This window comes from Carcharhinus amblyrhynchos, chromosome 2 (genome assembly GCF_965287045.1).
Source record: "Carcharhinus amblyrhynchos chromosome 2, sCarAmb.v2.hapA, whole genome shotgun sequence".
NCBI lineage: Eukaryota > Metazoa > Chordata > Chondrichthyes > Carcharhiniformes > Carcharhinidae > Carcharhinus > Carcharhinus amblyrhynchos.
In genome coordinates this window covers 19820945-19843952 of record NC_137325.1, presented here as the reverse complement: position 1 = coordinate 19843952, position 23008 = coordinate 19820945, and the positions used below count along the sequence as shown (strand labels likewise).

General features: G+C 39.1%; 1 protein-coding gene across 3 annotated transcripts in view; it reads right to left on the bottom strand.

Annotated features, from left to right (window-relative positions):
• Nucleotides 1-23008, bottom strand: part of anks6 (ankyrin repeat and sterile alpha motif domain containing 6) — a 42047-nt gene that overhangs the window by 4202 nt on the left and 14837 nt on the right. The window contains exons 6-15 of one of the 3 annotated variants that reach the window (XR_013888621.1): nt 20122-20344; nt 18791-18840; nt 15938-16141; nt 14145-14322; nt 12209-12378; nt 11296-11479; nt 8303-8370; nt 7336-7376; nt 2722-2822; nt 1129-1214 (exon numbers count right to left, since the gene is read on the bottom strand). Coding sequence is in view for 1 of the 3 variants with exons in the window: in XM_080203189.1 (XP_080059315.1) it covers nt 1098-1214; nt 8303-8370; nt 11296-11479; nt 12209-12378; nt 14145-14322; nt 15938-16141; nt 18791-18840; nt 20122-20344 (1194 nt within the window). In the remaining 2 variants the exon portion in view is untranslated. Of the gene's footprint in view, nt 1-1097; nt 1215-2721; nt 2823-7335; nt 7377-8302; nt 8371-11295; nt 11480-12208; nt 12379-14144; nt 14323-15937; nt 16142-18790; nt 18841-20121; nt 20345-23008 lie in introns of those variants that run through there. The other 2 variants (XR_013888619.1, XM_080203189.1) reach the window with 2 other exon arrangements.

Genomic DNA, 23008 nt, shown 5'->3' with positions numbered 1-23008 from the left:
TTTCACCTATAATGGTTTCTCTTTCAGCTCCAATACCAATAAGTTAACTTAAACTTAAAAAAACTATTTGACCATATATCCAAATATGCAGCTCTCTGATGCATTTGCTTTATAATACTTCTATGAAGTGTCTTAAGCTGTTTATCATAGACATCACAGACTCCCTACAGTGCAGGAAACCACTCAGCCCATCAAACCTACACTAACAATAGTCCCACTCAAACCCTACATATTTCCCCTGTTAATCCCTCTGACACTAAGGGACTATGATGTCCAATCAACCTAAGTCACATATTACTGGACTGTGGGAGGAAACAGGAGCAACCAGAGGAAACCGACACAGGCACAGGAAGAATGTGCAAACTCCACACAGACAGTTACCCAAGGTTGGAATTGAATCCTGGGTCCCTGAGCACTGAGGCAGCAGTGCTAACTACTGTGCCACCATACACATTAAGGGCACTATATAAATTAAATTCAAATTGTCAAAAATGTCAGAGGCAAGGTTAGGTGGAACAAATGGGGGGAACAGATCAGCTAATATTAATTCAGTCCATAATTTTAATAATCTGCAAAGGTCCACAGCATTCCTTGTTCCTTTGTACAGTGAGACAGAACACATTAGCTTAAAACTGATCAGCAGTTAACCATCAAGATGCATTATCTAAAGGTCTACAGGTTTGGAGAGAAGGAACTTTACTTCAACATACAATCTCAGCATTGTGAGATTATGAATGACACTAAAGTGGAAGATTTTCTGAAGAATATATGCAAGATTTTTGGACATATAGGCATTTGGTATATAGGAATATAGGTGGAGTTCAAGATAGTAGAAAGCACACCACTTACAGAAACCAAACCCAGCCTGATCTTAAAGCTTAAGTATTCAGGAAACTAGTTTTTCAGAGTATGTTACTGTAATAGTTATTACACTAATGGGATCTAGTCACAAAACATAAATTTGCATTATACACACACCAAGTCTGAACAACAAGAAATAACAGAGTTGCTATGTTCATGCCACTGGATTAATATATTCAAGAAACAAATTTAAAGAAATCTTTTCCACAGTGTATTGTAGTTATTTCTATCCATACCTTTCCAGCATTTAATTCTGAGATTGCAGCCAAGATCTGTTGCCTCGAGCCATCTGTCTTTACACCCAACTCCTTCAAATCTCCATCAGTTAGTGTCAGGAATGCTTCCATATCCACCTGCAAGAGCAAGTTTATATTTTTGGACACTTGAACAACAGACATATAATGAGCATCTTTCATACAGGAATTCTGCTGGGAAATGAACACAATCATTGTTTAAAATCTTTTGGTACAGAGATCCCAATTTGAAAAACACTGCTATTAAGTAGCATTAAAAAGGCATGCTCTGCTCTTAAGTCAGTTCATTTTTGAAACAAGGCATCAGTTGACAGTATACAATTTGCATTTCATTGGTTTCAGGGAAATGGGTGGGGAGGAAAGAATGAACACAAGGTTTCTCTTTCTTCTCCAAGTGTGAAACCAAACCACAGAGGAAGGAATGGGAGACCTGGCAAGGAAATAAAAACTAGCTGCTAGAACACACCTACCAGCTGCAGATCCAAACAAAAATGTTATAGATACTGGGTTTCATAAAAAAGACAGGAGCTCCCATTTATTGATGTATTTATTATGATTTTTAAACTTCGAACAAAAATCCCAAAGTGCTTCACAACCAATAAATTACTTGCAGTCACACTTGTTATATCAACAAATAGAACAGTCAATTTGACCACAGTATGTCTCATAAATAGCAAGGAGCTAATTGATGAAAATATCTGCTTTTAGCAATGCTAATTGATGGATAAACGTTGACCATGCTTTTCTTTATGAAGAACAGCCATATAATCATTTATATCCACACATAGGAAAAATAGGGTCTCAATTTAACACATCACAGCAACATAGAAAATAGATGCAAGAGTGGGACATTCAGCCTTTTGAGCTGTACCATCATTCAGTGTGATCATGGCTGATCGTGCACTCTCAGGATCCCATTTCCGCTTCCTCCCCCAACCCTTTGATCCCGTTAGCCACAAGGGTCACATCCGGCTCCCTCGAACATATCTAATGAACTGGCCCCAACAGCTCTTTGTGGTAGAGAATATTACAGCTTTACAGCTGAGATATTCTCCCTCATCTCAGTCCTGAATGGCTTGCCCCTTATTCTTAGGCTGTAACCCTGAGTTCTGGATGTCCCCAACATCAGGAACATCCTTCCTGCATCGAGTCTGTCCAGTCCCATCAGGATTTTGTGTTTCTATGAGATTGTCTCATTCTAAATTCCAGTGAGTACAAAAGATGACACCACATACAACATGAAGCATCAGCCTTAGTTACATACTCAATCCCTGGAGTGGGGATTATCAATATGTATTTCTTTTAGGGATATACAGGAAATAGTCACTGCACAGTAACCACCTTAAATCCAGCATCCCGAGACCATGCCAGATTTCAGATAATTCCGGATTTTGGGGTGGGTGGTTCAGGTCATGGAAATTTGGGTCAAGCTAGGTTGGAAGGGGTCATGGGTTGCTTGCAACAGTGAATACATTGGAGAAAGAAGGTGGTAACTAGTCCAGTGCCATACTATGTCAATGCAGCAGCTAACTAAATTGTCCAGATGTTATTTTTTAAATTCTACTTCAAATAAAATGTTCAGGTAGCCATACTGGAAGTACTCTACCTGAATGGCCCTCCACAGTTTCCAACCAGAGGCAGCATCAATCCACATAGTATCCACCCAGAGCCGTACAGGCATACATATAAACCAAACCTCAACTCAGCCTGTGTTTAATTCAAGAGTTGTTGAGGGGAGGTGGGGAAGAGTGTTGCGGTGGTGGTGGAAGTGGAGGAGAGAAGAAAAAGGGAAGAATTACAATTTTTTGGTTCAAAATGGGTTACAATCTTTGGCAACTAATCCCAAGACTGGGATTGGATGATAACGTTGACAACTAGTAGCTGTAGGCCTCAAACTACACATTGAAACAAGAACACCAAAAGTGCAGTATTTCCATGACAAGTGTTTCAAATTGCACATATTATAAAGTTCAAAAGAGAAGATACATTCATTTCTGAAAGACAAAATTATGGACCCAATTTGATACCAGAGATGGAACGCCCTCAAACTGGAAACCCAGACTGTGTTTTCATAATAAATCCCTACGGAATTAGATGGAGTCACAGGAACATGGATACTGAAGCTGCATATCCATCATAGGTCAGTAAAATGTGGGATATATTCAAGAAGTTTTACTGAGAGAGTGGTTGAGTAACTATTGCACAAATTTCTTCTACAATAGGTTGAGCATTAGAGAGGTAGAGAGGTGCAGAGGAGAGTTACCATGTTACTGCCAAGAACACAGAATTTTATGTATGGAACAAATGGGTAACAGATTGTCTTCTTTGGAGCAAAAAGAGACTGAGGGGAGATCTCATTGAAGTGTATGAAATTATGATGGACCTAGATAAAGAGCATAGGTACGAATTATCTGATGAACAGAGATATTAGTAACTAGGGAAAAATATATTTAGCAGGATTAGAGAAAAGTGCAGGGGAATTTTTCACTTAGCAGATATTGGGGATCTGGAACTCACTCTACAATGTTGGTAGAGTCATTACATTTAAGGAAATACTTGGATATGCACTTGAAGTGCAGTTATTTCCAGGACTACAGGCCAAGAGCTTGAAAGTGGAATCAAGCTGAATCAGATCAGATAGCAAATGCAAAGGGCTGAATGGCCTGTGTCTGCATCATACATTTTCGATGATTCTATGTTTCTTGTTGACTTTGGTAAAACTAATACCTGTCTGCACTGAAGATGGTGATGGATGCTGATCCAATAATGATTCAGTTTTCAGTGTGTTTGAGGTTAACCAAGGCAGAGTGACAACATTTCAGCAAAATCTGCCAAAAAGCTTCAAACAACGTAACAGATAAATATTATAGACCATGCTTTCTTTAGCAACCATACCAGAATGTTACTGCTCAGACATCAACTACAGTAAATGCTTGCAAACTTAACATTTGCTAAAACTGACACAGATGATGGTATTAAATAATTCAAGGATTTGAGGAGTATATCCTATGGAAATTCAGTAAAATATTGAAAAAAAGACAACAGGTATAACAAAATTTTTTTTGCTTGAAGGTCCAATTTGGGCACAAGCATCAAATACACACTTGAAATAATTAATAGTAGTCCAGGTAGGAGAGTTTCTCTTACACAATACTATATATAATTGGGATGGTCATGAGAACAAAAAGTCACAGAACTACATTTTTAAGTGACCTTTTCCTTGACAATTCACTTCAGGCATTGCAAGAATGTAAGAGATAGAATAAGGCTCTTTTCAAGCAGTAATACACATTATAACATACAGAAGGTAATTCTAAAGGAACTGCACAACAAGGTCATTCGCCATAAAAGTACAAAACACTGGCAATCTAATCATTTCATCAACAGCATACACAAAAACATCTTCAAATTTAACCACAGCAACAAAAAAACCTCTAAATTAAAAGAAAAATCAGAAAAATAGCTGATGTATGTTTTATATTACGATGTTTCCTGGTTGTCAGTTCCTGAGTGCAGTGAACAGATCAGGTTGCAGCAGGAAACCAGTTACTTCACTGTTTTGAAGTGCAGTATGCATACTATTTGCTCTTTGTTCACAACACAGTGAAGGGCATTAGCTCTAGAGAGTTGAACAATCACCCCATCCCCCTCAACACCTGATCTCAACAACCCTTATTTTTCATTTGTGGATTCAAACTCTAATCCCCAGGTTAGTCATTTAAAATACTTTACTCTGCTGTGTTGAGAAATTATGTAAAACACACAGACCTAAGAGGCTTGGATTAGTCAGAGAAATACAGAAAACAGGAGCGACAGCAAGCCGTTCTACCCAACGAGTTTACTCCGCTATTCAATATTATCCTGGCTGATTCCTTCATAATGCCACATTCCCACTCTCCTCAGAGTCTGTGACACCTTTAGAGTCTAAGAATCTATTGAATTCCTTCTTAAATATATTCAATGCCTTGGACTCTACACCTTTCTCTGGCATAGGTTCACCTCCCTCAGATGAGGAGGAAGTTCCTCACTCAATCTTAACTAGCCTTCGCTGTGTCCTGAGACTGTGACCTCTTCTTCTAGACACTCCAGCCAGGTTGCTTCCAGTTTGTTTGGCCCTGTCAGAATTTTATACATTTCAATCAGATTCCCTTTCATTCTTCTGAAACTCCAGTGAATACAGGCCCTGTTGACCCAATCACTCCTCATAGAGCAGTCCGGCCATCCTGGGAACCAGTCTGGGGAGTGTTTGCTGCGCTCCCTCCATAGCGGGTATATCCTTTCTTAGGTAAGGAGATTAAAACTGTAGCTAGGGGTGAGGGAGGATCTTATCCTTTAGTCCCTGGTTAGATGCACCAAGGCTACACAAAGACCACAACCTTCAGAAGTGAGACTCCTGCCCATATGTTAACCTGGTTTCCATTTAAGGTGCAGTGAGGGGGCATGACCTCCTGGGCCTCTGCTGTGAGCAATTAGCCCATTTCCTTCCCCCCAACCTCAATCCAGGTAGTGACTGGGCCTGAAATTGACAGGCAGCATTTTTATAAAAATGTAGTTTAGGGGCAAATTAGTTTTGTTACCGAGTTAACTGACAGGATCTACAAGCATTTAGAGAGGCAAGGACTGATTAGGAACAGTCAGCATGGCTTTGAGAGTGGAAAATCACATCTCACAAATTTTATTGAGATTTTTGAAGGGGTAACCAAGGAAGTAGATGAGGGCAATGCAGTCGATGTTGTCTACATGGACTTTAGCCAGGCCTTTGACAAGATACCGCATGGTAGGTTGTTGCGTAAAGTTAAACTCTCAGGATCTAGGGTGAGGTATCTAAATAGATACAAAATTGGCTTCTTGACAGAAGCCAGAGGGTGGTTGTAAAGAGTTGTTTTTCAAACTGGAGGCCTATGACCAGTGGTGTGCTTCAGGGAACAGTGCTGGGCCCACTGTTATTTGTAATTTGTATTAAGTGATTTGGATGAGAGTATAGGGGGTATGGTTAGTATGTTTGCAGATGACACCAAAATTGGTGCCATTGCGGACAGTGAGGAAAGTTATTTCCAATTGCAATGGGATCTTGATCAATTGGGCCCGTGGACTTACGAATGGCAGATGGAGCTTAATTTAGACAAATGCAAGATGATGCATTTTGGTCATTTGAACCAGGGCAGTTAATGGTAGGGCATTGGAGAGAGTTACGGAACAAAGAGACCTCGGGGTACATGTTCATAGCTTCTTGAAAGTGGAGTCATAGGTGGACAGAGTGGAGAAGGCGGCATTCGGCATGCTTGGTTTCATCAGTCAGAACATTGAATACAGGAGTTGGGAAGTCTTGAAGTTGTACAAGACACTGGTATGGCCAATGACTTGGAATACTGTATGCAGTTCTGGTCACCCTATTATAGAAAGGATGTTATTAAACTAGAAATAGTGCAGAAAAGATTTACTAGGATGCCACTGGGACTTGATGGATTGAGTTATAAGGAGAGGCTGAATAGACTGGGACTTTTTTCCCTCTGGAGCATAGGAGGCTGAGGGGTGACCTCATACACGTCTATAAAATAATGAAGGGCATAGACAAGTTAGATAGTCAATATCTTTTCCCAAAGGTAGGGGAGTCTAAAATTAGAGGGCATAGGTTTAAGGTGAGATGGGAGATACAAAAGCGTCCAGAGAGGCAATTTTTTCATACAAAGGGTGGACAGTGTCTGGTACAAGTTGCCAGAGGTCATAGTAGAGGCACGTATAATTTTGTCTTTTAAAAAGCATTTAGATAGTTACATGGGTACGATGGGTATCAAGGGATATGGGCAATTGGGGTTAGCTTAGGGGTTTTAAAAAACAAAAAGGGCAGCATGGACAAGTGGGGCCAAAGGGCCTGTTTCCATGCTGTAAACCTCTATGACTAATCATTTCCAAAGTTCTCAATGGTTACATTAGATGTAAAATGGATTTCCATCAATTTATTGCAGCAACAGAATAGTACTCCATGACAAGTTAATTTACTGCAGTCAACTTTGTGACTGGCCTCAAGTATAGTTTTGATCATCAAATTAGGTCAAGTTACACCTGACATTTTAACTCATTAATTGCGCCATTCTGCTTTCAATTTTAGATTGCTCACGATAAAAAGAGTTGGTTCTTCATAATCAATTCTGCAACAAGTACTATGAGAAACAATCGAGAACAGACTGGATAGACATTCTGTACAAGGATGAATACTCACCAAGTTATTTTCACAGCTAGAGAGAGAATTAAAGTGGAAGACTGCAGAAAGACAAGAGAGAGAACATGTAGAAGTGGGATATTATACTCCATTGGACTATACACAGTAATGAACAAAAACACTACTGCAAGAGTCAGCATTGACAGAATCACAATCAGAATACTTCTTAAAAAGACTCCCTCTAGAGGGCAAATTTAAAGAGTAATAAAAACTGAAAGAAAGCAAAATACTATTAAACAATTGGAAGCAGAACCGAGACACAAAGAGAATCATTTCCTCTAATCACTAAAAATCCATTGAAAAATTGAGAAAAGAGATTTTAGAAGTAAGAAAAAATGTTAAAGAATGAGTAGTCCTGACTACTGACAAGCCCAAGACCAGCATTGTCAGGCAATTTGAGAACTGGCCATATGCCTGTACAGAACGTCTGAGTGACGGAGTGGTCTGTGACCAAGTAAATACAAGGAAGGAAAAAAGCCAAGAATTTTTGACAATTATGATGATAATAGCGTTGAGGAAAGCTTGAAGTTAAAACAAAATGTAGAAATTAAATCTACCACAAAAGGCAAGGTAATATAAAGAAAACTGATTATAAATTGTAAGCACTGTGATCATAACGTTCTTTAGCTTTTCTTCAAACTTTTCCACACTGATCCCAGTATACTCACGTAAAGAAAAAGTTGAGAATCACTCAAAAAAAGTTATTTACCAAGTTTGATAAGAAAAACATTTTAAGAAATAACAGCTGAAATTATAGACAGGAGAGAATTAGAGTAGAAAGGCAAGCTTCTACATCATACACTTTGGAAAGGAATACAGCCTGTGTCAAAGTTGACCTCAAAATAAAATATTTTGTCATGGGGGCAGGTGTATACATCACATCTTTTATTTTCTTGTTGCACGATGGAAGGTTCAAGTAAAACAAGAAAATTTTTAGAATGTCATTTCTGACGAATACTGGCATTACCTCTTGTTCTTCAAATATAGGTTGATATTTTTCCAGTGACAGCCTTTTTAGAATACTGGATAATTCATCTGGAAAGAAAAAGAATCGAACATGTGATATTAGCTGATATTACTTTAAATCATAGTTACATGCATCACATTGGAAATCAGTCAAGAACCTTACAATCCTAGGAGGAGGGTATGGATAAAGTACAAGTCACAAATAAGATGTGACCTTTCTCGTACAGCTTCCAGCCTTCAAAAAACCCATACTTAACATCTTCCTGATATACTTCTTAGGATGTGAGGAGAATTTAATGCACTCTGGCTGTTTGATAGACTGTTATCTTTACAGAACAGCAGAAGTAGAATTCAGATTAGAGATCATAACACTCAGTTTGCGGCTGAGAAATTTGGGTCTGAAACTAGTAGCTAACATTCAAATAAAGACAATAATAGGTAGGAAGATGAAGTTGGTACAGTGGATTGGGAACTAGGTTAAAAGGAAGATGGTAGATAAACAGAGGCAGACATTTCTAGAGATATTTCACAATGCTCAACAAAAATAGATTCTATTGAAGAAGAAAAACTATACAGAAAAAAATGCATCATTCATGGCCACCTAAGGAAGTTGAGAATGGTTTGAATTTGAAAGACTGCAAAGTTTGGCAAGAAGCTAGAAGATGGAGAAAACTTAGAGGTGGAGAAATGCTGGGATTTTTATTTCTTTCATGAGATGTGGGCATCTGAAAGGCCAGCATTTGTTGTTCATCCCCAATTCCTCTTGAAGTGGTGGTGGTGAGCTGTCTTCTTGAATCACTGAATAATATGTGATCTAGTTGCATCCACAGTGGTGTTAGGGAGTTCCAGGATTGTAAATCAGCAACAATGAAGGAAAGGCAATTTAGATCCATGTCAGGATAGATTATAGCTTGGAGGGGAACTTTATGGTGGCTGTGCTCACATGCATTTATGACCTCTGTTCTATCAATGGCAGATGTCATGAGGTTGGAAGACATTGTTGTTGAAGGAGTCTCGGCAAATTACTGCAGTACATCTCGTATAGAGTGCACACTGCTGCTACTGAATGTAAATAGTGGAGAGAATAAATGTTTAGATTGGTGGACTGGGTACCAGTTAGGCAGGTTGCTTTGTCCTGGATGTCAATCTTCTTGAGTGTTGTTGGAGCCTCATCCATCCAGGCAAGGGGACAGTATTCAGCCTAGTGCTTTGTAGATGGTGAATAGGCAATGGAGAGTCAAGGGGTGCAAGTTGTATTAGTTAAGAAATCATAATACAATGAAGCAGAGTGAACTTGGTTTTGTGAAAGGTAAATTATGCTTGACTAAATCATTAGCGTTGAGGATGTAACAAGTAGATGTAGTGTATTTGGATTTCCAAAACACATTTGATAAGGTTCCACATAAAAACTTACTACAGAAGCTAAGAGGTCACGGTCTTGAGGGTGCGATTACTGGCATGGTCAGAAGTGGCTAATCACCATGAAACAGAGTTGGGATAAGTGGGTAATTTTTTGTTTGGCAAACTGTAACCAATGGAGTGCCACAAGAATCAGTGCTGGGGCCTCAACAATTTACAATCTATGTTAATTACTTGGATGAAGGACAAAGTGCATTGTAACTAAATTTGCTGACAGTAGAAAGGAATGCTGGAAAGCAAATAGAGAGGAGGACACCAAGAGTCTACAAATGGAAATAGGCAGGTCAAATGAATGGACAAAAAATCTAAGCAGATGGAAGGTAATGTGAGAAAAATAGAAAAGCAGAAAAATATTGAAAACAAGAGATAGACTACTGAATGATGTGGTACAGACAGAACTGGGCATCCTTGTTCACAAATCAAAAGTAGCTAGGAAGGCAAATGCTGGCCTTATTTATTCGAAGGGGGATGGATACAGAAGTAGGGAATCCTTGTTATGACTGCACAGAGCATTAGTGAGAATAGATGTATTTAATTGGAAGCAGTTCAGAGAAGGTTATTAGTATGATTCCTGAGATAAAGGGGCTGTTTTATGAGAAAAGAATCAAGCCTATACTTATTGAAGTTTAGAAAAAATGAGATATATTCTTATTCAAACATGGAAGATTCTGAGGAAGCTTGACAGAGTAGACGCTGAGACAATATTTCACCTGGTGAGATGATCTAAAACAAGGAGGAAGCACAATGTCAAAATAAGGCACATCTATTCAAGACAAATTAGGGATTTCGTCTCTCAATCTTTGGAATTCCTTACTCCACAGAGCAATGGAGATCACATCATTGACTGTTTAAGGTTGAGCTAGACAGATTTTTGATCTACAGGTCAAGGGTTACAAGAGACAGACAGTAAAGTGGCGTTAAGACCACAGTCAACCATGATCTTGTTAGCTGGCAACATAAGCGTGAAATGCCAAATGGCCTACTCCAACTGCTATTTCCTTATATAAGTTGGGGGAGGGGGGGGGGGGTGTCGTCGTCATCTTTACATTCCAAGATAAACCAAGAATAGTCATCAGTTCTGGCAGAGGAAATCAGGTCAATATGGTGCTTTGTCATCTCCAGCAAGGTTAAGTCATGAATGGTTAAACCAGTTAAAGTTTCAAAGTTTAAAACTTCAGTTGTCAAACATAAATGTTTAACTTTGTCTCTCTTGAACTAAGGAGGCAGGGAAAGGGTCCATGCAGGGAAAGGGTCCATTACAGGAGGATTAACTAGGTGAGTCAGCAATGGGATAAGATCAAAGGTTGTGGTGAGGGTGAGCGTGAACAGATTAGTAGCTACAAAACTGCTGTTGGACACTTTAATTATCATGGGTATTAAATTAGTTCTTTACCTTTTGATAACTATCAACAGAGATTTATAAATTCTAAATAGTGTTCAGAGCATATAGGCTCTTTGTACCACTGAGTACAATGAAGTTTGCCAGAGGGTAGTGGGGGGGGCGGGTGTGTGTGTGTGTGTGTGTGTGTGTGTGTTGGTGGTGGTGGTGTCCCCCTCCTAGCACATTTGGCTTACCTTCATCTGTGAGGGTTCCACTACTGGACCCACCACTGCTCTTAGACTGTTGATGTGAAGACGAGGACAATGATGATTCGCCCTGGGGACTTTTAGGGGTGGGAGATGGTGATGGAGTGAGAGTAGGAGAGGTGCTCTTTGAATTTGATGATGTAGCAGATGAGGGACGCGGTTTTCCACATTTCTATATTACCAAAAGAAATCATTGATAACATTTTACACTTGGGTATTAAGGAGTGACAACAATTTGCATGTGCAAGTGCACAAATATTCTTGTGTTTGTTCAGTATTAAGCAGCTAACATTTATCAATGCAGTAGAATATGAACACAAGAAACTGACATCAGTCAGACCTTCAAGTCTGTCCCACATTCTGGAACAAAAAAACATGATCACTAGATAATACTTTCCCCATCCTCCAAGCCATGTGATTTGTTGAAAAGAGGCAAGAAACAAAAAAAGCTCTGAAACAAGAGTAAAAATATTCTGAAAATTGCCACAGCAATCAAAAGCAAGTCAAGACAACATAATGGTATACATCAAGAATCAGTAAATAATTCACAGCTCAATGCATTTTCTAATTGTTTTGCAAAGGTGAAGGGCAAGGATAACTTGAGAATTTGTATTCTTCACCTTTTGTCAATTAACAATAGTATTGCTAGTACAACCCTTTTCAATGAGAACATAAAGTGACTTTTCAATGCAGATTATATTTTTTTCTTGCCAAAGATGACAAACATGTTATTGCAACTCTATGGCTTTTCCACTGTTTAATATTACCAGTGCAGAAATTGTTGAACCAAATTTCTGATTGTGTAATAATCCGAATGCTCATAAGAACAAAGCTATGAGGGCCATTTTAAGAATATGGTTATTATTGATATGGTCATAATTTTTAACTCAAGACAAGTTACCTGTGCAATGCAGTTACCCACAGTTGCAGATGTTGGCAGTTCAGGAAGGCTATCTTCAACAGAAGTTGTATGAGGCAGAACCTCACACCGGTTTGTTTTTAATTCGGGTAATCCTGCTGCTTTCCGTCTTTGGGCTGCAATTTGTGACAAGACGCTATCTGAACTTCCTCCTGCAAATTTTAAAGAAAATAAATACATATTTTTACAGTTAAATTCTTAAATTGCTGGTAAGGAGTTACAGGGATGTCCCAGCTAAAACCAGATCTCAGTCATGCTGTGCAGAAAGCCGAGGACATTGGCCTGGTCTCATGACTTCCAGCAGCCCAAGAATTACACCAACTGAACCCTGAAGTTAGTTGCCTATTTTCATCATGCTCCCATGGCTGGAAAGGCTATGGTCAACTCTCAGTTATAGGAACAATAGGAATTGATTGTGTGCTTTTCTCCAAAGGAGTTATTTCAATTTGGCCTTGGATATGAAACAAATTTTCCCTTACAACATCCCCCTATATGGTGCTTCAAGAATTTTACCCTTTTTATCTCACACTAATATTCTATTCTGATGTCCCTTTATATCAAATGGCACTAACTGATCTGCTGCATTCACATTTTGCCTAGTTGAATGATTTCACAATTTTTTTAAAAAACTACATTCTTAAACATCAAGTACAAGCTCATGGATTTCTTACTGAGATTTACATCATCCTTGTAGAATCATGAGACAATCACAGAATCACAACAGTACCGGAAGAAGCCATTCGGCCCAACAAGCCTGCACCAACAACAATCCCACCCTAGCCCCTTAACCCCACGTATTTACCCTGCTAATCACACCCGAAACTACAGTCAATTTAGTACAACCAATCAACCTAACCCGCACATCTTTGGATTGTGGGAGGAAACCCACACAGACACGGGCAGAACGTGCAAAATCCACACAGACAGTGATCCAAGCCAGGAATCGAACCCAGGTCCCTGGCGCTGTGAAGCCTCTGTATTTGCATTTGCCTCTGTTACATATTCTCTTTCCTCTTGCCTCAACTCATTGGGTCATCATCTCCCAAGCTCTCTAATAACTTGCTACCCATTAATAAATTACGTTGCTTTCTTTCTCATTACAATGAAGCAACTCTAACCAAAAAAGATGCCAAAAACGTACTCAACAACTATGACAGTGTACTTCACCCTTGCTGGACAGCCACAATGTTAGACATGATCAACCTTACCATTGCCCTCAGTCATTCATTTTCATAATATTATACTTGCATGGTTCCAGTTTGACCTAACTGACCTCTGTTCATTGGCTCCTTCCTCTTCCTCATTTACCTGCTATTACTTGGTGACATCTGTGCATGTTTCAAAGATTTCACAGTGCAAGGGAACTACATGAGCACAGTTGCATCTTAGCTTCTTTATCAAAGTAAATGACATTAAAGTAGACTGACAGAACTCTCCCTTCACAAATCCATACCAGTTCTAACCAATTAGTTTGTGTCAATTTAAATGTTCCACTATGTCATGCCAAATGATTCTAAAATGTCTCCCTCATTCAGGATGAACAACCTTTATCCAAAACTGAGGACATTTTTTAAACAACTGTGTGTAGCAGAGTACGGATATGGTCAGGGAGGCAAGATTAAATGGATAGTTCTTTCACATAGCCACACTGCAGCAAACAGTCTCTTACTGTGCTGCAAGATCCGATGGTTTTTCAGGATAGCAAAAGAAACACTAAAGCTTGAAATGTTACCTTTGCTGAAAAGTACAAAAATAACTTGAAATGACCTTCACCTTTTAAAAAAAGGTGGACTACAGAATTCAAGCTGCTAGAATCAATTTAATCTCATTGATCGACTACCCACTCTTGACAACTAAAAGGTACTCAACGTAGAGAAAAATATACTTTAAAAGAAACTGACAAGAATATCTTTCTGACCTGAGCGATTATGTGGATCGCTGATGCAATGTCTACTAATGCCAACCACACCATTCGATCCACTAGAAGAATGTGGAGAATAATTGAAATGCCCTGAGTTTGGGGAAGAAGCTGGACTCCTGGTGAGATTTGTAATAGGAGGAAGTTTAACGGATCTCCCCATTCTGCTGACAGAGGTCTGAAAAAAAAAAATGGTATGTCAAAATAAATATTTGTAACATCACACATTTTTAAACTTATTTCAAAATTCAGGGTTATCAAAATAAAATCAGGTTTTGGGAAAGCTAATATGATGGATGCTTAAAAAAGACAACGGGCAACTTTCACGATATGTTTATGAATTATGATGCTGAACATCTTAATTGAAATAAAATAGAAATGATGTGCAGCAGATAACTACTTCTAAATTTTAAGAAATAGAAAGGTGGAAATTGTCAGGTTATTAATTGAGGTGTTTAATGTGTTTAAATGTCTACTCTTAACACAGATATTCACCAATTCACTTCAAATAGATTAAAATTTGTTAAAATCAAAATGTGATACAAATACATTAAATATTTACCTTCTAGCACACAACCATAATTATTAGCCTATGCTGAATAATATAAATACAAAGATTCCACAGTCTGACTGTCCAGAAATTCCTTAGTCAGCTTATTAACTAGGTACAATGTCTACAGAAGATACTTAAGTTTGTGTGATTTCAATAAAATTCACATATCTTGCTTACCAGTAAGTACTTCTATTACATTAGATAAATACTCTCCTAGTCAGAGATACTCATTTCCTCACCAACACATTTGAAAACAATTTAGTTTCAAGTGAATCAAGTTAATTAGTTACAAGAAAATAAGATTACATTGAACAGACAGAATATTCAGTTTATTGCATCTGTTGCTTGGGCTTCAAATACAATAGTCATTCTGTTAACTAATTTTATATGAAACTTGACTGGAGACCCTTAAAGTTTCCAACTTGGAAACTTTTTTTAAAAAGACAAGTTTAACATGATCCACAGGATTTGAGTTACAAAGTTTGTTCCCACCTCAGTCCATTTTAGGTTTCAAGATAGCCCATTGATAAGATACAAGGCGTTAGAGTTTAGAAGAATGAGGGGAGATCTCATTGAGACATATAAGATGATGAATGGGATGGATAGGATAGAGGTGGAGAGGCTCTTCCCGCTCAGAAAGGACAGTAGGACTAGAGGGCACAGCCTCAAGATAAAGGGGGGGGTTTAGAACAGAGTTGAGGAGGAACTTCTTCACTCAAAGGGCGGTGAATCTCTGGAATTCTCCGCCCGTTGAAGTGGTGGAGGCTGCCTCGCTAAATATATTTAAGACGCGGGCTGATAGGTTTTTGATAGGCGAGGGGACTAAGGGTTATGGGGAGAGGGCAGGAAGGTGGAACTGAGACACGACAGATCAGCCATGATCTTATTGAATGGCGGAGCAGGCTCGAAGGACTAGATGGCCTACTCCTGCTCCTATTTCTTATGTTCTTATTTCATGCGATTCTTAGCCAAATAGCCATCTTAATTCACCCGTGCATATTTTAAGTGAAAATTTTAACGATTGACAGATTGATGACCTCCGTGAAGTCAGATCTTGGTTCTCAAGTGTCATGGGTCCTCAGTTAGAATTCCTCCATTACGAATAATGTTAAACCATAGTAATACCATGCATGCTAAGGTCCCTATTCACTCAAGCTTGCATCAAACTTCATTAATACCTACTGAAAGACTTATCCGGACAAGCAAATAAATGTGTTACACTTGAATAAAACAATCTTACAATGTCAGAATTTCCACTGCTGTTGAAATTGGGTTTTGCAAGCCGGCGGGGCATAGATAGCACAGTGTGTTCCAATTTTCCCTCTTTGTTTATTCGTGTCCTGTCAGAGCTCCACAGTTCAAAGTTTGATGGAGGCAAAAATGGAGGGATAACTGCTTTCAACTTGTCACTGGGAAGACGAGTGAAGGGTGCACCATTTCTCAACTGTAACAGAGAAGATCTCTTAACAGGGGTGCGATCAATACGTTTATAGCTTTAAAAGTCCTTATGAAGCAGATTGTATCAATTTTTACATTAGCTAAAGTATACATTAAAAGATCCAAAACACATACAGCAATGAGAAGGGGGATGTAATAACCGGAAATGAGAAAATGGCTGAGGCATTGAACAGGTATTTTGTGTCGGTCTTCACAATGGAAGACACAAATAACATGCCAAAAATTGATGACATGGAAGACTATGGCAGGGGAGGACCTAGAAGCTATTATCATGAAAGAGGTAGCATTGGGCAAGTTAATGGGGGCTAAAGGTAGACAACTCTCCTGGCCCTGATGGAATGCATCCCAGGGTACTAAAAGAGATGGCAGGAGAAATAACAAATGCACTCGTGGTAATTTACCAAAATCTGCTGGATCTGGGGTGGTTCCCCCAGATTGGAAACAGCAAATGTGACGCCACTGTTTAAAAAAAGAGGTAGACAAAGGGTGGGTAACTATAGGCCAGTTAGCTTAACTTCTGTAGTAGGGGAAATTCTTGAACCTATCAAGGAAGCAATTGCGAGACATCTGGATATAAACTGTCCCATTGGTAAGAAGCTGCATGGGTTCATGAAGCGAAGGTCATGTTTGACGAATTTGGTGGAATTCTTGGAAAACATTACATGCACAGTGGACAATGGGAAACCTGTGGATATGGTGTATCTGGATTTCCAGAAGGCATTTGACAAGGTGCTGCACCAGTTTATATTTATATTTTACACAGTTTACATTCACACAAGATAAAGGTGCACGGTGTTACGGGTAATGTATTAATACGGGTAGAGGATTGGTTAACTAACAGAAAGCAAAGAGTGGGAGTAAATGGGTATTTTTGCGGTTGGCAATCAGAGACTAGTGGTGTGCCTCAGGGATCGGTGTTGGGACCGCAATTGTTTGCGACTTACACAGACGATTTAGAGTTGGGGACCAAGTGTAGTATGTCAAAATTTGCAGATGACATTAAGATGGGTGGAACAGCAAAGTGTGCAGAGGATGCTGAGGGATATAGATCGTCTGAGTGAGTGGGCAGGGGTCTTGCTGATGGAGTACAATGTTGGTAGATGTAAGGTTATCCGTTTTGGTAGGAATAACAGCAAAATTGACTATTATTGAAATGGCAAAAAATTGCAGCATGCTGCTATGCAGAGGGCCTTGGGTGTCCTTGTGCAGGAATCTCAAGGAGTTGGTTTGCAGCTACAGCCAATAACTAAAAAGGCAAATGGAATTTTGTCCTTCACTGCTAGAGAGATGGAATTTAAAACAGCGAGGTTATGTTGCAGCTGGATAAGATGCTGGTGAGGCCACACCTGAAGTATTGTGTACAGTTTTGGTCCAGAAACATAAGATTATGAAGGAACAGATAAACTAGAAGCATGGAAATTGTTTCCACTGACAGGTGAAACTAGAACTAGGGGGCATAGCCTCAAAATAAGGGGAAGCAGATTTAGGACCGAGTTGAGGAGGAACTTCTTCACACAAAGGGTTGTCAATCTGTGGAATTTCCTGCCCAGTGAAGCAGTTGAGACTACCTCATTGAATGTTTTTAAGGCAAGGATAAATTTTTGAACAGTAAAGGAATTAAGCATTATGGGGAGCAGATGGGAAAGTGGAGCTGAGTCCACAAAAAGATCTGCCATGATCTTACTGAATGGCAAAGCAGGCTCAAGGGGCCAGATGGCCTACTCCTGCTCCTAGTTCTTATGTTCTTAACTTGATCCACACAATTCACTGCATCCCAACTGTACTGTGCATTTACCAAATAGCAATTACAGAATTCCAGTTTTGGTCATTTTAATCAAAATCTATTACTCCTTGATTGAAAATGAGTTATGTGGAGAAGAAAGGAGACCCTAACATAATATCTCCTTTTAAGGACACAATGCAGTACAGATTCAACCAACTATTCAAATGCTCTCTCTAGTTCCTCAATTCTTCTACTGCAGTCTTCCACTTTATTGCCATCTCATGTTGAGATCAAGACTCATGAGTGTTTGGTACACTACTTCACTTTTTCCAAGTTGCTTCTTGTATCGTCTCAGTTTTCCCCGACCTGAAAAACTTCAGGCTTTCAAAATCATAGCTTGGTATCAATCACTCATTTCTGAATCACCAAGTCACCTGTCTCCTACATCAATGATAATTATGGGCCCTGTTTCTTCATTAAAAACAAAAATCAGTGACCTGGACGCAAGTTCAAAACACCAAAATCAATCTTTCAGGAAATCCACAAGAACAACTAAAATAGGGAATGGACACCTACAAGGATGCATTGTGGGAAATCAATGTGTTGCCCAAGATGCTTCTTTGTCTCAATTTAAGTGTTTTGTTATCTAGTGCTAGCATCGAACACAGCAATGGAAGAGGAGTAAAAACTACAAATTTATCCTATTTGCAGATGTGTCACGACTTGTCAGTTACAATATGGCACTGTCCAAATTTATCAGTGATTTTCTTGTAGTAGCAAACTCAGTATATTCATTTTTATAATGCACATAGCAGTCGGATAAGCAACTATATCATCTTTGAAAAATTCAACCCCTATTTCATTAAGTGTGCGCAGAAGAATAATTACCCTATGTACAAATTCATAGCCTACCATAGTTGTGAGAAGAATGTCATCCTTTCCTGCACTAGTATTGTCAAGTCCTATGAAGTGAATTAAAAACAAGTTGAATTGTGTTAGATCTGACACAGATTATTCTGATACTTAGTACATATCAAAATATCATACCAAAGAATAATTAGAAATATTAACAGGGAATCAATCCCCCCAAAAAAAATCACTAACTGCTGTATAAATGCTCTAACTCAAATCATACTGAACTGCTGGACACCCAATAGAACAGGAGTTGATTTCACCCAGTGGTAACAACGTCATTATCTGACAAGACCAAAGCAGGATGGCTGTTTAAGAGTATGGTACACAGAATTTTTAAAAACTGATAATTAAACAGGTTAAGCCAGGTTTGTTTCTTCTCAAATCAACTGCAGGTAAGATGAAGACAAGAGAGGTCCTTTTAGAGGCAGAGGCTCCAAAGCCAGGCCAAGTAGTGTCAACGGCTGCACTACTTACAGTTGATACTTTCAAAGTGATAAGCTTGGTGTACCCATGCTGGTTGGTTATGTGTTAGATTTAAACAAAGAACTCAACCCCACAACTGCTATCTGAAGAACAAAAATCATCCATCTACATCTTTAAACCACCTCCACACTACCTCAAAAGACCAAGCTCAGCCTGAAGCCAGCCAAGTCAACAAACTTCATGAACTGCATTCTCCTTTAACTTTACTGGACTTTAAAACTGCTGATATGACATTTCCTCATGGGAAACCTAGAACCAGGGGGTACAGCTTCAGAATTAGAGGTCACTCATTTAAGACTTTTCTTCTCTCAGTATCCTTGGGTATTTTGGGTAACTCCTCCAAAAAGCTAAATGATTATGGGGTCTTGGGCTGGAAGGGAAACTAGACTTTAAGAAACAAAGGAATACTCGAGTCAAAAAGACCTCCCCCCCGGCCACATAAATCCATTTATCCACCTTTTCAACAAATCCCCAATTACCTTTCTCTTAATTAAGAAATCCATCATGTCCCAAATCAACCCATACTGTTAGCTTCAATAACCATCCCAGAAACTTATTGCATAATTCATACCCTAATTAAAAAACCCTGCACGGGAAGAACAAGAACTCGGAAAGATTTGTGAATGCAACCCTTGGATAAGGCACAAAGCAACATGATTCACATTAATAGATACCCCATGAATCACTGAACGGGTTATTAACCTGTAGCAGCTTTACTACCATGTTATCAGTTTTAATTTAACATGACAAGTGTAGAATTAAAGCAGAATTACTAATTGTAAGTTTTATTACTCATCTTTCATTCATCATACAATTATTTTAGAAAATGCACTATTTTTTCATACCACTGTCCTTTCTTTTTGATGCCCAAACTGAATCAGGATTGGCTGTAGTCTTGATTACTGCTGAATGATTGTGGTCATCCTTCAGGCTGGCTTTCATAGTTATATCCAGTCCCAGCTCAGGCTCATCGATAAAAGGGGCAAGCCGGTTTGTGGAAAAACCATGCCTGAGTGTCCGCGTCAGTTTTAGCTTACGGAATCTGTTGGACATTCTGTTCCACCAAGACTACACAGAATTGAGAAAACTTCAATTATTTCAATTGTCACAATGATGAACCATTCTTTGATTTTTTAAGAGCCAAGAATATTCTGAAAGAATGTGTTTTAAGACACTGTTCCAATGGGTTTACACAAGGGCTCTGATTTTTCTAAGAGACATCCATTTACTAGGGAAGGTAATTAAGCAGTTTTAAGAAAGCTGGAAACTAAGACTCTGGTGGACTGTACAAAAGGGTCACACTGTAGTTTATAGTTTGGAGGAAAAAAACATGCCTGGAAAACACTGTTCTAAAGTATATTTTGCTTTAAGGGAATCAACTCCATGTGAAAAGGCGACAGCAGCCTTTTTTCAGGCTGTTGACTGCAATGAATAGAGGTTACTCTACATGCTGGAACACAGTATCTGTAACTATTCCTCAAGCCCACACAAAAAGCAGTGCAAGTCATCAACTGTCTCACAGATCAGTCCTGAGAACACAACCGTATAAGCTGGACATCAGTCTTCCTTTTCCATTGAACTACTGATTTTCAACTTTTGCCAGAATTCCTCTTTTTGTTTTGGGGATGCGTCTGTGTACAGGAAACTCTATTTAATAAATTATGCCTTTCTATTTGACAAGACAGGTTTTGTCTATAGAAGGAAGCATGATTAGTCTCTTTCATTCTGGATAACACTGGGCAAGGTAAAGAACTAGCCATTGTGATGAGTGAATCAAACTATTAAACTAATGGTATGACCTATGGAATAGTGAGCAAGTCAAACTATGCACTCTTTCCATCCTGGTGGTAATAGTAAGTAACCAGCAGTCCTGAAGTTATTCAAGGAACAAAATAAAGAGCATCAGTCACACCAATTGAATTGGGCTGTTACAGATTAGTTAGTTTGAAAGTCTGCAGAATGATTTATGTCCTACAGGAGGCATTGTGATGCAGTGCTAGCATCCCTACGGCTGGACCATTTGAATCCAATGCTAGGACTTGCTGGACACAAAAGAAGCAGTTCCAATGCAAATTCAATGCAGTTCAACTTGACTGATAATCCTCATTTGCCGGTCTTATATGGAGTTTGTATGCACTTCAGCTTGGCAAAACTAACAGCATCCAGCACATTTAGGATGCATTTTACTCATGGCGTCCCAAGTATAAACTCCACATTTTCAATAGGTTTTATATTAGTCATACAAATTATGGGTGACTGAATCGATCAGTTCATCGTTATTTTATAGACAATATAAAATTTCAAAGATTAATAATGAGGAGCATAAATCAGATAGATAGTCAATATCTTTTCCCAAAAGGTAGGGGAGTCTAAAACTAGAGGGCGTAGATTTAAGGTGAGAGGGGAGAGACACAGAAGGGTCCAAAGGGACAATTTTTTCAGAAGGTAATGAGTTTCTGGAACAAGCTGCCAGAGGTGGTAGTAGAAGCAGGTACAATTTTATCCTTTAAAAACTAATTAGATAGTTACATGGGTATGATGGGTATAGAGGGATATGGGCCAAATGCAGGCAATTGGGATTAGTTTAGGGGTTTTTAAAAAAAAAAATAAGGGCTGCATGGACAAGTTGGGCCAAAGGGCCTGTTTCCATGCTGTGAATCATGTTAAATACTTCAGAGGAACTAGTGGAATGCATCAATAGGAAACAAGTATTTGTTTTCACAGCACCAGGGACCCAGATTCAATTCTGGTCTCGGGTGACTGCCTGTGTGAAGTTTGCACATTCTTTGTGTGGGCGTCCTCCAGGCATTCCTCCCGTAGCCCAAAGGCCTAGGTTGATTAGCCATGGTAAATTGCCCTCTAGGGTCAAGGAGATTAGCAGGGCAAATATGTGGGGTCATGGGGATAGAGCCTGAATGGGGTTGTTGTTGCTGCAGGCTTGATGTGCCAAATGGACTCCTTCCGCAGTGCAGGGATGCTATGATTTGCCACTTACAATGGCACATTTTAAATGTGAAGGCACTGTATTCAAAGCTTCTTCCTCTATGAAGCTTGCCATTATTCACTTAAAATAATTCCACCACCTCTCCCGCACTTATAGTTCACAGTGGATTTGAAGCTTGGATGCCTCAACCATATAGACTAAGCACAGACCCACAGCAATGAAGACAAAAACATGACTTTGACAAGTCACAAACATAAACAGAATTTATTATGGCCAAATTTCCCTAAACCCTTTGTTGCAAGGTTGTCAAGTGTTATGGACTGTGCAATGCAGGTAAATGCACAGTCAAACTACAACTTGTATCACAGAAATCTCCTGCACCAAATTACATTTTCAACTTCAGCTCCAGAACTCTAAACAAAAAAGCTCTGAATACAGTGCTTTCAACTTTAGAATGCGGCATTGTACATGGCAAATCATTGAATTCCTGACTGCAGAGAGACAGACGATCCCCTCCTTGTTCAAAGGATGAGTTAGAAATGCTATTATGCGCTTGTTACATTCCCCATGTTATTACTAGCTTTATAAACTCCGTGAAAAGAGGAAAATGGCAACCAATAGTTATGATTTGAGCAATCTGACAAGTCTGTTTCGTAATAGCTGCTGGTTGAAGACTATTAGGTGTGATTTCATGATAGAAGATTTTCAATCTATCTACTCAATGGAACCAATTTTCATTGCTTTCCATTTCATAAGTGATTAACTTGGATTGTCATTTTAGGCAATTT